This window comes from Thunnus albacares, chromosome 2 (assembly GCF_914725855.1).
Source record: "Thunnus albacares chromosome 2, fThuAlb1.1, whole genome shotgun sequence".
Classification (NCBI taxonomy): Eukaryota; Metazoa; Chordata; class Actinopteri; order Scombriformes; family Scombridae; genus Thunnus; species Thunnus albacares.
The window spans coordinates 13,712,288-13,729,418 of NC_058107.1; the positions used below are offsets into that span (position 1 = coordinate 13,712,288).

General features: G+C 39.5%; 1 protein-coding gene across 4 annotated transcripts in view; it reads right to left on the bottom strand.

Annotated features, from left to right (window-relative positions):
* mvb12bb (multivesicular body subunit 12Bb) overlaps window positions 1-14,519 on the bottom strand; it is a 33,406-nt gene extending 18,887 nt beyond the window's left edge. The window contains exons 1-6 of one of the 4 annotated variants that reach the window (XM_044366752.1): window positions 14,438-14,519; window positions 11,970-12,071; window positions 4,843-4,938; window positions 2,948-3,038; window positions 1,795-1,924; window positions 1,519-1,629 (exon numbers count right to left, since the gene is read on the bottom strand). In XM_044366752.1, the coding sequence (XP_044222687.1) occupies window positions 1,519-1,629; window positions 1,795-1,924; window positions 2,948-3,038; window positions 4,843-4,938; window positions 11,970-12,062 (521 nt within the window). In that variant the 5' untranslated portion in view covers window positions 12,063-12,071; window positions 14,438-14,519. Of the gene's footprint in view, window positions 1-1,518; window positions 1,630-1,794; window positions 1,925-2,947; window positions 3,039-4,842; window positions 4,939-11,969; window positions 12,072-14,197; window positions 14,301-14,437 lie in introns of those variants that run through there. The other 3 variants (XM_044366760.1, XM_044366744.1, XM_044366769.1) reach the window with 3 other exon arrangements.
* Between the last annotated feature and the right edge of the window lie 2,612 nt (window positions 14,520-17,131).

Below are 17,131 nucleotides of genomic sequence, written 5' to 3' on the forward strand. Positions count from 1 at the left end.
AAAGTTGTTATAGATAGCCCGAAGGAGGAATGGAGGAGAGAATATTCTCCTGCTGAATATGAATAAAGTATAGTGGGGGTGATACTATTCAGACAGTTACACTGTAGTACTGTACTTACTTGAGCAATCAGTGAGTCTTGAAGAGCTGTTTATAAATCACTGTGTCAAACCATCTAATCTGTGGCTTTCAAATTACCACAGAAATATTCATAGCTGTATGTATGGTTGTCTAAAGTGCATGTAACAGCACAGAGAGGATGCCAGATAAATAGTCAAAGAACTGCCACTGTCTAAATTGCCCACAGTCCCGTCCTTATGTGTCAGTGCATTATGGATGGAAATACTCTCAAAAGAAGACTCTCTGACTGTGGAATGAATTTTAATGTTAATACAAAAACAGCAGCCTGTGATCTCAGCAGGCATCAGGAGGGGGGTGTGAGTAGCTTCGAGGTGCAATTTATTCCAACCTCTGGGCCTCACCAACTTGAAAGTGGGCTTCAAAAGGACTGAGGATTACCGGTAAGAGTTGCGAAGGCGCACATGGGCTTGAGCTCTCGCATCACTTCAACACATCAAAGATTATTGACCACCGACTTCCAAAACGCGGGCGATTCGCGATTCTACTGAGTTTTGAACTTCGGTTTTTGAATTCACGGCCGTCCGTGTTATGGTTCTCGTCCCGCTGAGTGGTCGTATGAATAGAGGTTTCTGGTTTGAATGAGCCCGCTGGCATCTGTCGCTCTGGCCTGTTGTGGCTTTTAAGTGGCTTTTACTCAGCCCGGCGCAGGATGGCAAAGCGTAGCACTTCAAGCTGGCAAACCCATCAGCGCCCGGTGCCAAGCCTCCCTCTCTCCGCAGCCCCGCCACACCGAAGGAGTCTCAGTTGTTTATTTACAATTTGCTGTGGAAATCCCCAGTTCTTCGTTGCGATAAATAATTGAGCTGTTTGATCTGGACACAGTACAAAGGGTTGCTCCGTTCTCTGTGAGGCCTGAGGCGGAGGATGCCTGAGCAGCATGAGCAGAGGGACACACACACACACACACACACACACACACACACACAGACACACAGACACACACGCACTCCAGCATGGCGGAGATCTTGGAGCTCTCCTCCCTTCCTCTGCAGCTGTCGCTCCCTCTCCGGGCTACATCTCCTCCTCTTTGTCTGCACAGTACAACACTCCTGTCACCACAGTCAGAGAGCGACCTGCCTCTGCCTCCTGGGACACACCGCAAATAGCAGGAGTTTAGCCCTCACTGAACTCATGTTCTTGTTCAGGGGATCCTGTCTAGTTAGCCTGTCTCTCCGGTTCACCCTCACTACCTTGTTGTCCAGCCACAACCTTTACAGCAGATTGCTCGGGAGTGATCAATTGCATGTGTCTTCATTGCTGTACATATGGTACGGAGACGCAACAACAGCTCAAGAGTAAAGTGAGCATGGAATTAAAAAGAAGCGAGGAGGAAAGTTGAACTTCGAGAGGCGTCGCTAAATATTACAGCGTGACGTTACCTCGCTACGTCGGATGGGGCGTCACTGGTAGCTTTGCTGGACTCTTCCTGAGATGACTGATGCTTAGGAACATCTCCCATACGACACCATACCCCCATGTTGTTAACCTCGCTGTTTAAGGAAGAAGTGACATACAGAGGATGTGTCATTCATAGTAACCCTTCATGCAAATTAGAAAATGTTTCATACTGTACAAAAAGAAAAAAAGAAAAAGTATGGTGATTGACAGAAGATACAAATCATCAATTCATTTATTTCCGGTGCCAGAAAGCTCACCCTATACAGGTGTAGTTAACAAGCTGGTACTTGGACTTCGTAGTGATCTGGATGTCATATACAGCCGTCTCTGCAGCGGCGCGAGGGCTGATTTTCACACAGAGCCTCCTCTTCCTCATGGCAGTTTCCTCTGATGAGTCAGGTACACATGAGGGTGTCAGTCAAGAATTGGCGGTTGCGTATTTAGTTCTGTCTGTGAGTTTCAAGCTAAAAATAAAAAAAATTCTATAAACATTTCAAACCTCTAGGAGAACTATGTATTCACAAATTCCACTTATACTTTGCTATTTAGTCATTACCCATCCCAGAATAAGCGATGGGCTAATATCAGTTAGTGGGTGACTTGCTGTGCTCAAAGGGAAATGAGTGGACAGTGGAAAGCCACAAAATCCACATACGTTATTATCATTTTTATCATTTTAGTAGGTAAAATGACAGAAGCAAGTGAATCCTCCATCAGCTTTAGTGCACAACAGGGATTTAAACTGGATATTCTAGATAGAAGCTCATACATAATGTCACATGTATACATTAAACATGGATTCACATAAAGTAATAAAACATTAAATTACACCGTAGCCAAACAAAACATAATCTCTTTTCTTCATTCTGGCAAAAAAAAAAGAAAAAAAGCATTGCCATGCTTTCCTATATTGCATCTGTGCCTCGCTCATTTATTTCCCCAGCACCACTAGAAAGTACAGTGTAAATGCAATGATAATAAAAATAATAAACAAGCTGTCCTCACTCCCCACACCAAAATATTATTACATTTCCAAGGAATGGATAGTGAAGGGGAAATACATAGCACTCAAAAAGCACTAAAGCATTGGGGAATGCATTTCATTAATATTAGATAACCCCCATCCACTCGTCCTCTCCCCAAATAAATACATAAATAAATAAGCCCCTCATAAAGAAAAGCACAGCTCCAGCTGAGATAAACAATGACTCATGATTCTCTTCTCTTGTACCTCCAGGGCAAATGTTTATTTTATTCCCACAGTCTACCATAAATTAAGCTAACCTGCACCCATAAAACATTCACTATCTCAAGCAAAGCTGCCCCTGAGGACCTCTGCATAAGCTGGTCGGAGAGTGAAAACAAGAAGAGGGGGAGTGAGCCTGTGGTTGCTATTGACTGTTTACTTACTTGTGTCCATTGTTTCTTGCACAGGTGCGAAGCCCTCTGGCAACGTGTCCTTAATGTCAGTCAGCTTCATGTCCACTACCACGTCGGGCCCCTAAAAGACAAGGCGGAATATTTAAAGTCATGTATGCAAATTCAACTTTCAAAAAAGGACAGAGAGCAAGATAAAGAAAAGGTTAGTCTTTTTTTTTTTTTTTGGTGGGCTCCGGAAAAGAAAATGTAGAGATAATAGAGTCGATGATTTACTAAAAGCTCGGGAAGTCTCTAAAGGGAAGGGTTGACAAAATAGCTGAAGTAATTACTCTCTAATAGCTTTTTTTTTTTTTTTTTCAATGAGAGAATGCATCTGTGAACTTGTAATCATTCTCAACCTTTTGGCGAGAAGCTGTGGGAAGATGGGAGACAGAGGAGGCAGTCTGATCAACAGAATGGGACTGGTTAAAAACAATCAGGGACTGTGTAGTTGACATTTTCAAGCATGACTCTTCCCTGCCTCCCATTACATTTTCATTTTTTGCCATAATAAATTGCAATAATACACAGCGGCAGTAGAGAGTGGGGCGAGCCAGGCGTGACTTGATGCGTCCGAAAGGCTGGATTCCACTGCTACAGTTGCCCGACAGTCATTACCATTAAAGACATTTTTTATTCATAGTTTTTATACTGACTTAAGGAGGAATATGGATGAATGTTATTACTATGCATGGAACCTTTTTTAGTGTTTTCCCCTTTTGCTGGGGAGATTTTTTCCATCAGGACCTGACAAAAGGGGCTTTCTACCTCCAACCTAGAGTATGATAAATCACAAACTATTTACTTCCCCCCACATAATTCAGGGGCTAATTTTACAGAATCTGTTTTTGTCATAGACAATTACAGTGGGAGCTCCATTGACTGGCAGACAAAATAGCCTTTGTTGATGGCTCCGTCATGTTTTATTTGTGTCAAAGTCTTCAAAACAATGTGGACACACATTTTAAGATAATATACAGGAACTAGTGGAAGGCTATTTGTATGCTATATACTAAACTAAGGACCAGATTGAGCTCAGGCATGAGGCTGCCAAGTTGTCTGGCTTTTAGAGGACATACTGTAAAGAGGAGACTTGATTAAGTCCTAAAAATTGAGCTGATGCAAAATAATAACAAAAATGCAGGTTTTGTTTACAATGCTGTCTGCATTATCTTCCTGCAACCAAGAAGAACTCATTAATAGACAGCCAATAGCAACCTGCGTGCGCTAAGTTTAGACAGCAGGTGTATTTATGGCCATAGAGCAGCTGACAGCCATGCAGCAACACATCAACTGTAGAGGCTACAGGCAGCAGGCACAGTCCAAAATGACCCAACAGCAATATGTGAACCAATCAAAGATCATTTCCCTCATATAAGAGCTCAGATTGAGAGCTCTATATATAGCTCAACTCTAATGAAAGTGTCTATTGTGGTGTCATTTCTTACTTTGAAAATGATTATACTTTTATATTCACAATTATATGTGCATCACCTTTCAAGAATCACTATTTAGTAACCATTTTCTCTACAGGGACGCTGTTGATTGAATAATTAGGAATAGTTAAAATACAGCTCATTGTTATTTCATGAATAACCATAAATAATATCCTCAGGAGGACCTACAACATGAAAAATATCTCACTGAGGTATTATTCAACTGGAATATGCATGCAAATCCATTATATGTAAAAGTTCAAAACTGCACTGCCAACACTGGCCTTTTTAAATGAGACTTTCACTGATCAAAGTGCAAAGTGCATAAATATATTCCGGCGGCAGGAAACCGAGCTAATAACCGCTTGCAAACAAAAAAAAAAAGGAGCTGCAGATGAGGTTTTAGTGCAGAATGCATAGGGAAAGTGAGAAGTTTACATTCACACTTACAGTTTTTCTGTTGAAACAGAGGTAGCGAGTGACCTTGGATTTGAATAAGCCGTCCTTCCACAGGTCGGCATCAGAGCCATCTGTTGTTTGTGCAACCTACGTGAAAAAAAGAAGGAAAAAAAAAAAAAAAACAAGGAGAGAAAAAAAAAAAAATGCAGGAGGTGGGATAAAGTTAATGTATGTATGCCATGAGCGTGTTGCTTTTGCCTCTTCCCTTGCATACTAGCCTTAATTAACGCTTGCCTACACTAGCGCTCCATCTCATTAGTGCTCTGTGTGGGTAAAGGAGTCTTAGCCTCCAAAAAAGGTGGCTAAAAATATCATCCCTCGGGACCAGGCTGATTAAAGATGCCCTGACAACGATCTGCTCTAATAAGGAAACCAAACTTCAGTGTGCTTCTATGGGAAAGCAGGGATTATATTTGGGGTGAATGTGGAATGTATCTTTTTAAAAACCTTCTGTAGTATCCCCTGAGTGAGACACAGGTAAACTGAGAACGATGCACATGCACCTTGAATACTTTCACTGCTCTACACCCTTCTATTATTTAACGAGACAGGTCTTCTAAGAATAAATTACTGAGGATTTAAAGCAATTTCAATTTGTGTGCGCCTAAATAAGTCTAAATTCAAGCACCTAAGCAGCGTGTCCTTGTACAATAGGCTCATTCGGAGTTGTAAATGATCAGTGGAGTCGGTAAAAAAAAAAATAGATTGCATCATATTGACAGCATTTGGGCACTACAAGTCAAGCTCAAGGTCCTACACTACATTGCTATGTAAATGTAGGTGTGCAGGGCAGAATGATAAAGCAAAATAGAACCTGCAGACTGCATCACAGAGACTCCTCCATCGTTCGAGCAAATATGCTTGGCTGAAACGTCATGTTCCATTGGCTATCATGTGAGAATCACCTAAATAACTGCCAGAGTTATTTTCTAAAGGGATCCTTTACAAAGAAGAGTCAATCTAATGAGGTTCATTCAAATGAAGAAGTCATAGATCTCTGCACCCACCCACACACATTACCCCCTTGACAATAATGATGAATGACCCCGGTGGCTGGGTGGGGGAAACATGGCATGGGGAGATTCATGCAAAACCACCACTGACTAGATGGGATGAGAGCGGAGACTAGAGTGGGGAGCAGAGATAGATAGCGGGATGAGAGAGAGAGAGAGAGAGAGAGAGAGAGAAAAAAAGCACAAGATGAGCAGAGAGAGAGGGATTGCGGGGCGTCTCCAACAGCAGTTCCATGAAAGGTCCCAGAAGGAGCCTATACATCACCAGCCTCCCTCTTCCTTACAAGACAACCCGTCTTGGCCACTTTTTCCAGGTCAGTAGCCAGCGCATCCTGTCAGCGTAAACAAAGGGCTCGCTTTGTGAAACCCAAAGTCAAGTTGAGGAGTAACGAGGGCACGGTCCTCCTAGGAGGCACCTCAGGCATCATCCTGCCACAGCCGCCGGCAGCAAGGATGCGACGCAGCTTGAATGTGAAACGCCGACTGCTGAGCCACGGCGGGAAAGGCATGCGTTAAGTTGCAGTGGCTCTTCTCTAATACTTTCGAATCCGCCACCGTACGGCTTCGTTATTACACAGAACTCAATCAATGAAGTGCTGCATGTCTGATAAGAGATGTCGCAGCTCTGATATTGCAATCATTTGATTTGAAACGAAATGACAGATTCAACCGCCACTTCCTAAAATCTTACGCTTACAGTGATCTGAAAGCCCACCTATGAGACACTTTGGGGGGTTGAATATTCCTATGAAGGAAGACAGACAGTGACAGCGAGTTAGTGTGATGCACTGAGACGCTCGGCTGTAAATAAAAGGATATAAAGGCATACAATCAAGAATCTCTGGAGAGTGAAACCACCTGGGGAATACATAAGAGAGGAAACCGGTCTGTTCAAAGACAAGAAAAACTTAAAGGAGGAAACTGTTTTAGATCTTATCTCTCAACTGAAAATAGACAAACTGACTCCTGACTATATATTAAAAACTGCAGTTGTGAAACTTAGAAAACACTCTTTGATTTAAAGTAATAACTCGACCTTTTGGGAAATAAGCTTGTTGGTTTTCTTGCTGACAGTTATATGAGAAGACTGACTCTCATCTTAGCTTAGCAATGAAAACCTTAAAGTGGGGTGAAACAGCTAGTTTGACTTTCTCCGAATTTATGGTTTTAGAAGGACTTACTGTAAGTGGTGACATGTTGTCTTGACAAACAACAGTTTATCCGCCCTTTACCTCTGTGCAGCACTTCTGCTGGTTGCCCAGCAACCTATAGCTGATGAGTCAGTACTCTGGGAAGTGACTGCTCCCGGCTCTTTGCCATTTAATTGTTACATTAAGTCACTTCTCATAATACCACAAATTGTCTTTTTCAAATTTCTGTTTGTGTACGAATACAAGTTAATTAGGGAGCTTTAGAGGTGCTGGTTGTTTTTTTTTTTTTTAACTTTAGACAAAGCTAGGCTAGCTAGTGTCCTCCTGCCTCCAGTATTTATGCTAAGATAAGCTAATCACCATCTGGCCCTAGCCTCATACTTACGGTAATGCACAGACATGAGGGTGGTGCCTATCTTCTCTTCAAACTCTTTTAGCTATTCACAAAAAGAGTGAATAGTTTAAAGCACAAATGATTCCTCAAAAAGAAAAAAAAAGTGCAGCTTGGATTTCTAAACCCTAAGTCAATCTGAAGCTAGTACTATGTTTCTTCAAATACACTTAGATTTCTGTAATGAGTTTATGAGGGTAACATGTCAAACGCTCAGGTGAATCTGAAATGCACACATATCCCTTTTGCAACCCTTTGCACAGAGTGTAAATGTGTGTGAGTGTGCTCGTGGTGTTTGATATTGGGTGGCTGCTGGTGCTTCAGCAAACCTCCTGATCCCAGTGGAACAGTGTTTGATCTGGGCCTGTGCACTCTTGTGTTGGAACAACCTGCTCAAGTTCAGAGATGTGAGCGCATCGTATCAGAGAGCAAAAGAGTTAATCAGCCCTTTGATCTGCTGTATAAAAAGTATGGTAAGTATGGTAAGCAGTCAGTATTAAGGAGGAATTTGAAAAGAAGTCTTGTATGAAAGGGAAAAAAAAATCAATACAGTGTAATATCCTGAGACTTCCCCTTCTCAGCACTGCATTAGTACGCTGATGTGAAGTGTTGATATTTTTGTTTGTATTTCAAGTCTACAGATGAAAGACCACATACTGATGTTCAAAAGATGTTCTTGAAGATGGGACAAATGCATTTGAAATAGAGCTTCAGCGTCTGAAAAGCCTTGAATGTTATCTTAGAGGCTGACTTGTACTTGACTTTTTTTATTCACAGGTATGATTTTGATATTTAATTACCTTGAAGAACATGCTTTTTCATTTTATCTATTTATTTTTACAAAAGGAAGCTAACACGGATTGAAATGTATCACTAAAAATGACACTATGTAAGATTCAATATCTGAAGTGCAACTTTGCTTTCCCATGAATATATTCCAGCATATCCTAACAGGGACAAACATGACAGACGGGAAGCAATGATACGTTCACATACAAGACTAACAGTCTACAGCTATGCTAGCAGCTTTGTGAGGCTGTAATTAGACACTGGTGGCAGGAGGCAGTGGTGCTCTGAGCTAAATGCTAACGTCAGCATGTACTCACAATGACGATGTTAAATTGTTGATGTTTATCAGGTATAATGTTTAATGTGTTCATCATTTTAGTTTAGTGTGTTAGCATGCTGACATTTGCTAATTAGAACTAAACACAACATACAGATGAGGCTGATGGGTATTTTATTAGTTTTGCCAGTGCAAATCTATTACAATTCATCCTGAGGGGAACATTATTTTCTGTACCAAGTTTCAAAGCAATCCATCCTGTTTGTACAAAGTTTTGTGCCAATTCATTTTCTTCAGTAGATGTTGAAATATTTTGCTGAATAAGTGAAAACTTTGACCCACTGCTGGTGCAAAATGAAAAGACAGAGGATCTGTAAAGTTATGTGGATTTATCCTCTTGGCACCATGAATATCTGTACCAAATTTCCTGGCAATCCATCCGATAGTGAGACATTTCACTAAAAACCAAAAGTGTCAACCTCACAGTGACACTAGAGGAGAACTCAGGGGATCACTTTGGCATCAAGCTGTTAAGATACTTCAGTCTGGACCGAAGTGGTGGACCAACCAGCTGACATTGGCATCCCTACAGCCACCACTAGTGGCTCACCATAATCACCATAATACCATAACCATAAAAAATCACCATAATAAGCAGTTGGGTTTAAATGCTGTTGATTGCATCTAAAATTGTTCAGTATTGTGTAAAATCCAGATGTTTGGAAGGGTCTTTGAGAATTCAGAAAATACCGTCAGAACAGTAGTAATTGTTTTCAAATGACGTTCTGGGTTTTTCAAACATTGTTGGTTAATTATCGTTGAAAGAAACTGATGAGTTAGCTCTGAGACCCAAATGTAAGCTTGCCAATACATGAGACTGGGGCTAGTTTCCACTATGCCCCATCTTATTTCTTGTGGCAGTCAGAGTTCATAATCCAAATGATGATCCAAAAACAAACATAAACTGATGTATCTAATGACACAAGGTGATATCAAATAGACGTTTCATTCTTGCACTTGACTGCAGTAATAGTTTCCTGGTGTTCCTTTCTCTGAATTAAGCTGTGAGTCCAAACTACTTCCAAATGTCTGACAGAAGGGTGGTATTCCAGAAAGTAGGTTCAACAAACTCTGAGTCTAACCTGAACTCTGAGCTGATGAACGGCTCCAGAACAGCTGATCAGTCGGTTCAATCAACTCTGAGTATGTTCACTCTGAGTTAAGTGCATGCATAGTGAATGACAAAAGCCATCACCAATGGAGTTCCAATACCACGATTCACCATGGTAACAGGTAAATTAAAGGCAGAGCCTTCATTTTGATCCTGTAGACGTAGAGAGTCGGAGCAGGAAAAGTGTCAATAAGTTAACACAATAATGTTTTATTCAGTGTTGTCCATTTATTCATCATTTACCAGACTTACATTTCCTTAATGGATGATAAAGTGGAATCTGACTGTGTATCGGGCTGTAGCTACATTATATTTTAAATATATTTAATCTTATGGGGGCAAAACACCGGAGGCAGCAACTGAAGATGAAAAATATACTTAAAGATTTAAAAAATATATAGATCAAAGACATAGAGACAGGACTGTAAGCTCACAATCCAGTAATAATGTGTTTGGTGATTTGCATTTGAAAAGGCATCAAGGTTAGAATACGGTAGATTTTATGATCTATTTATATCTTGGCTCAACAACATTCGGTGATGCTGCTCGATCCTGCTCACTCAGAAATATTAACATATAATCTCCAATATTATAGGAATGATGTTCCATCAGTATGACCAATCACATCATGAGTGATAGAGATAATTATTCATTGATCCTACATGTATAAAGTGTCAAATCAATTTTATCAATTTAAAGAGAGATCACAGATTATGTGCAATAAAGATTTCATTGTCTTGTGTGCAGTCAGTGTTATAACAGAAGGACATGCAGAGGTTTTATTCTGAGCTCAGGCTGAATTCACGCTGTGTAATATTTGAGTGTGAGAGCAAAAACTGCTGTTCAAAGAAATGACTGATGTGCATAGAAGTGGTAACTTTAAATAGTCCTTGAATAACAAACTAATGTCCAGCCAGACAGTAAACCTCCACTAATAAACGCTTTGATATGGACTGAATGAATGAAGAGGTTGTCTGGCTCTGTCAGAGGGAGCATACAAAGAGAAACTCAGGGTTTGTTAAAGAAAACCTGCCAGCAAGCAGGTTAGGTTCACAGAGCCAGTTACCATGGAAACTGACCTCGAGTTTAAGTTATCTCTCTTTCTGGAACTGAAAACTCAGAGTTTCCCTCCTCTCAGGGATAGCAAACTCAGAGTTTTCACTAAACCCACTTTCTGGAATACCACCCAGGTGTACTACCTGATGGTTAACAAAAAATATTACCGTATACTGAGCATCTATTACAGTTGCAAACTAGTGCAATGTATAGTCAGAGACTATAGCTTTTAGGCCTCCGGTTCATGCACAATAGTTGCACATCAACATTAACATGCTGGCGCAGTGGAGCAGCTGAGGAGGAAGTCTGACGGGGTTTCTCTCTGTTTGTCACTACCGTGTGGTGTGTATGCAGTTTCCCTGCCAGTGGCTTCGTTCAGATGCCAACCCACCATCATCTGCCAGACATTAGAACAAGCTGGGTGTGTAGGGTGGAGCAGGAAGAGATAAAAACTGGGGGAAGAGGGAGGGTTTGGGGGCGTAGGGTGAAAGCAACAACAAGAAGACTAGATAGGAAGAGAGAGAGAGGAAGAGGGATCTGCCCTTAAGCTTGTTTTGTGCTTTGTTAAACTCGCATACTCTTCTCTTTTTAAACTCTTCCTTCACAAAGAAAAAAGTTAACACAAACCAGCGGATCCTGCGCTACTTTACATCTTTACACGTTCCTATTATTTTTGATGTTTTTTTCCGGTATACTTGGATATAACGAAAACACAGGGACAAACTTAAAATTATTCTGTGTGGCATAAACGAACCATCATTAAACCTCTGCCTCTGGTGTGTCAGTGATACTGGTGGCAAGATAACAATGTCAGGAAGGGAATCCTCCTAATCATCAAAGTAAACTTTATGAATAAGTCATCTAACAGCTCTAACAAAAGAAAAAATAAATCACCAACACCTTGGAAGGCTGCCAACATCATAGCAGTGTGTTATACTGTACGCCAGTTACAACAATTATGTGTACAACCGACAGCGGAGAGAAAACACAAAAACCTTACAGAAATGAATGCATTAGAAGTCACTGATTGACATTTTAGATTTTGTCCCTGTAATAATGCTGGAAAAAACATTTTAAGTTTTATGGAGGAGCCTCACAAGAGTAAATTATTGTTTCTCTTTCTTTTTTAAAAAAAAAATTCACCCATGGCTTTTACAGTAAAGGAGATTAAAAAAATAATATATATATATATATGCACGATCCAATCCTACTAAACCATCCTATGTGTTTCATGACGAATAGTCTCCTACAGTTCAAAATTAGTACTCACAACATAGTAGCCATCAGGAGCCTTGCTGAGTGAAGTGATTACTCCAACTGCAGAGATGGGCTCTGTAGGCAGCTGGTCGCTTACTTCAGACATGTCGAAGCTCTGTTAGAAAAGCAGAAGAGCCTCAGCACGCTTCTGGCATTTCACCAGAGTTCTCTTACTACACTGATCCACAGTTTTTTCACTTCTGAGAAGGAATTTCAGATCCATTATGAGAATCAATGCAAGATTTGCTAATAATGCATGTAAATGTTGAAAACAATGTGGTACAAAAACATTCTTGTACTTTGGGACATACAGGTCAATTAAAAAAATACATTGATTTAAATCTGACTTTGAATATACAAATATACAAAAATGCAGCTACGGAAACACATTGAGGATTTCGTCCTTAGGGGTCATTACATGGAGAATGGACAGGGGGTTTTTCATGGCTGAAATGACCAGAACACTACAGTATTGACTTCTTGATGAGGCTTATTAGGATCCAGAAGAAAAAGTGGCCTTCTAATCCAGGATAAAATGACAAGTGAAACCAATGACAAAACAGCATTTGGAGACCACCCAATGACTTCACCAAATCACAAATTAGAGGGAGTGATCACATATTTTCAAGGAAGTCCCAATCAATTGCTATCTATTCCTGTCTAAGGGAATTTTTGCCTAATGGGTATGCAAGCCTTTTACAGGGTAAGTGGCTTTGCAAAGGTTCCCTATGCAATTTTATTAGATTAGGTTTAAAGCATTCTTGTACTAACTGACAAAGTTACTGCATTCAATCTTGATGTTTACAAAATCTATTGCAATTAAGCTGATCAAATTAGGGGGTTTACTCCAGAAACAGCTGTCTCTTTAACAAATGTTAGATAGCTGTACTTATTCAAATGAAACAGGATAGCAAATTAGCTAATAGAATGAAGGATCTCTTTGTAACATTAATTTGTTCAAAATGAGCTTTGTTTTCTAGCACGACATCAAGGCTGAGAGACTCATCAAGGCAGACCAAAGAAAAATCCATCCAAACTTATTTCCGTCTCCCAAAGAAAACCTCAGAGTGTTCCTACATGGTATAGGCTATATACCTGAAAACTGAAACTGATATTGAATAGTTGAATGGTCTATGGTGACCAGGGCTGCAACTAACAGTTATTTTTGTTATCAATTAAACTGCTAATTATTTTATGGATTAATTATTTAATCTATAAAATAGTGAAAAATGACAAAGTAAAGGTCCATGGTACTGTCTTCAAATGTCTTGTTTTGTCTGACCAACAATCCAAAATCCAAAGAAATTCTATGACAAAGAAAAGCATTCAATCATCAGAAGATGCTACCAGCAAATATTTGGGATTTTTGCTTTAAAAATTATTAAAATGAATATTCAATTCACAAAACAGTTGCCAATTAATTTTCTGTCTATCAGCTAATCTATTAATCGACTAAACGTTCTTCTGATCACTCTTATGGTGACTGTATTGAACTTAAAGTTCTAACCATAAAGCAGTGAAGGTATGTTAGCCTACTGTATAAAACAGAATGTTAATGATGATATTGTGATATATGTTAAGTATTTATATTTGTATGATATGCATGTGTATGATACTATCTGTGAGATTTGTATTGTATTACTTATTATAAGTTAATTAACGGTTACAAAATTTGTATGTGGGAATAATAATATTGAGTCTGTCTCATTTCAAATGTTAGCAGCAGCCATCGCCTCAGTGTTGAAAAGGTGGAATAAATGCAAGTTGGTAAAAGCGAGGAGTTAACATGTTACCTGTGAATAATCAATCTATATTATCAATATATATCATTGTATTATTATATATATACCTTGTCACAATATGTTTCTATCAGTTAGCTAGGAAGCTAGCTACCATCTAGTGTGGCTACATAATGTATTATGGTAAGTTAGCTGAAAGCTTTAGCAGCTGATACGGTGCTAATATAAAATAAGAGCTAAACATGAAAGAGTGGTCTGACAGCAGACTAAAAATTTATACTAGTTTATTGGCATAGTCTCTCTGTTCTCTTTATTCATTCATTTAGAAACTTAGTTATTCATTAATTAATGAGCCGTTAGTTCCTCATTTGTTCCTTTCTCATTCTTTTAACTAACGCTACTCAGGATTTTGTGGATCTTAGCTTAAAATGGTATCATTTATGCTTCGTATGGTAGTTCAAACACCATCTCCCATTTTTTCTACACTTAAATGTTAGCAAACCTTTGTGAAGTTGATCAGAAAACCTCTTGGTTTCAGGTAAGTTGACTTAATGACTGTGATACAAGTCTTACGGAGGTCCACATGAGGACTCCTGGTGAACTGTTAGCTACTGTAGCTACAACTGTGCATCTGTTGTGTAACCACCTGGCAGATAAATATAGCCTAAACCCACCAGAAATTGTCTCAACCGTAGGTAAGTGAAACTAAAATCCACAGTAGGCGTCGTTTGGTTTTATTTACCTGGTTGAAACGTGTCGGTCTCCTGACTGCTGTCACCTGTTCGACTTCGGACTTCGCCCCGCCAACCTGGCGGAAGGTAATGCTTCCGGGTATGACTGATAGTAAATGATTAACCAAAACAACCAAAGTCCCTCTCCATTTTTTAAATTATTTTTTTATAATTACAACAACAAATATAGCCATTTTCAATTTCTGCTTATTTATCAGCGTGTATAGCTTTTAATTGTGTGATATTTTTCAGCCCTCACTTCCTCCCTAGTTTAATAGAAAATAGGCCTACAGTATGTTACTGTAGTGCTCTGTATGTTGTAAGCTGCCATGCACAATTTCTTTTGGTAAGTAAATTTAATTTAACCTAACTGAGGGCCTAGTCTGAAACTTACTCAGTGTAGTTTCTTTTTAAAAACTATTTTATTATTTATACTGTAGCTATCATGAGTTACACAGAAGCAATGGATTTAATTCTACAAATGAGAACAGAATATGAAAGCACCATCAGAAAGCTATATAAATGGTAAGCAGTTTACTTTGTCAGTGTGAGTAGTGTATAAGTAGAGAATAAAGGCCAGGGCCAACAATGCCACATTGACTCGTGGGTGTATTTCTTTTTGCAATAACTTTTAAGATCTAATTTGGCCATGGTAACTAAATTAAGGATGTGCATCACTAAGTATATCATTACATGGATCTATCTACCGGTCACGCCTTCTGACAGTCAGTTGTCTCTCTAATCATCACATGTCATTACTATAATCAAATAAAAGTAAGATAAAGAGCAATGTATTAACTTAGCTGTAACATTAGGTTGTACATCTCCCAGAGTACAAAACTTAAAAGCCTCTTTGTACACTGTCCTAAAAACAGAGGGGTGACAGATGCTTTCCCATCGCTAAGTTGATCATTTCTACCCCCCATCATACCAGTCAAATAAATGATTTCATTTTGCAACTATTATCCTAATTTATTCAAATCAAAGACTTGTTGCTCTATTTTGTAACATGGTGCCATATGCTGGAGGGGTATCTTCATTGGGGCCACACACAGTGAAATGTATTTATATATTTATATACTTACATGGCTGCTCATGACGTGATCAGTTTTCCCATTTTTTAAAAAAATTGCAAGTCCTAAATGATTCTATAGTTGGAGGGAAGACATTCAGAGGACAGTCTCATGCGACCAGATCTTTCACCACCTCCACGCTACCTGTTGATGTCAAGCAAAATTATTGGTGTGCTTTTGCGGTGCTGGGAGGCAGGTTTTGTCACAGACAGACAGAGCCAGGCTAACTGTCTCACTGTTTCCAATCTTCTCATCAAACTTGTGGCCAAAATGTTGAACCATTCCTTTAAGTAGTAGTAACTGAAATTGTAAAAGTGTAGGCCTCACTGCTTACCTACTAAACTTTTCAGTATTTAAATTGACAGTGCTGGTGTGGTAAGCATAGGGAAACTATAGACTCTCTTACTTCTGTTATTATTTTTGACTAACTGGATTTAAATTTCCTGCAATAGCTCAAAGGGGCATTTCTTCAGCCTCCATGTGTACTGTATGTATGCCAATGAGAAAGTGATGGTCATCAAAACGGAAAATTAATGGATGATAGAATAACTATCCCAACCTGCTGTGCTCTTAAGATTGTGTACCATAGCAATAAGTTTGCAGCATTTGTCAATATCAAAGACAATAATTCTAGCAGAGAAATGTATACAGCAGAAGTTTTTGTTGTTGTTGTTTTTTAATTTACTTCGTCAGCTACTGTAGGCTTAACACCCACCCTCCTCACCATCACACAACCAAGCTCAGACACACACAACCTACAAACACATGCTTTCACATCAAGGTGTTGACAACCTCCTGACACAGGCATACTAATTTTATGTAGAATTTGTGGCGGTGCTAAAGTCGATATGATAAAATCTAAGGTGTCAGCGGAAAAAAAAAAAAAAAAAAAACACATCCGGCTGAGAAGAGATACACCTGCTAAAGTAATGGTCTAATTATGGAATAGGTGATGAAACACTCGTTGAGAGTCTGGAGATATCAGCAACACATGCTAACTGTGAAAGCCATCAGTTATTACAGTGTTTTAATGTGCGGCACATCACATGCTGAGGATTGCGGGGTAAGATGAATGATGGCCGTGGCAGGTTTCTGTGGGGGAGCAACCAACGTAGGATGCATAGCATTACAGCTGGCATTTTGAAAAGGTTCATTAAAACTGTGATTTCTTTGTTCACGCTTTGTTTCATGAACACTTTATGAGGTATCTCAGTTAAAGTCGACCCCATAAACACCGGAACATCCTAACATGCACAAAATATCATACGCATATTCTGGTAAATCTTAACAATGTTGTATAGTTGTGAGAGGTAATCAGTGGATGACAGAAGAGCTCCTGGGCCAAAATTATACCTCAGTGAATGACTTTGCACCCAAATGATAAAAAAAAAAACAGCAAAGGTTTTCTTTTTGTGTGTAAAGGTCATTCACTGTGTTTTGTAATTTGCTGACACTAGTCTGGGGACTGAAGATGGAGATTTCTGTGTTGCCACCCCGAGAGTAATAATATCCCTATCTCAACTTGGGAAATCTACTGCGCCCCAATGTCCCCGTCACCCGTATGAACCCATTATGGGCTGTGTAGAAATCTGCAGGTCTCATTTCATATATGACCCTCACCCCCTCCTCCTC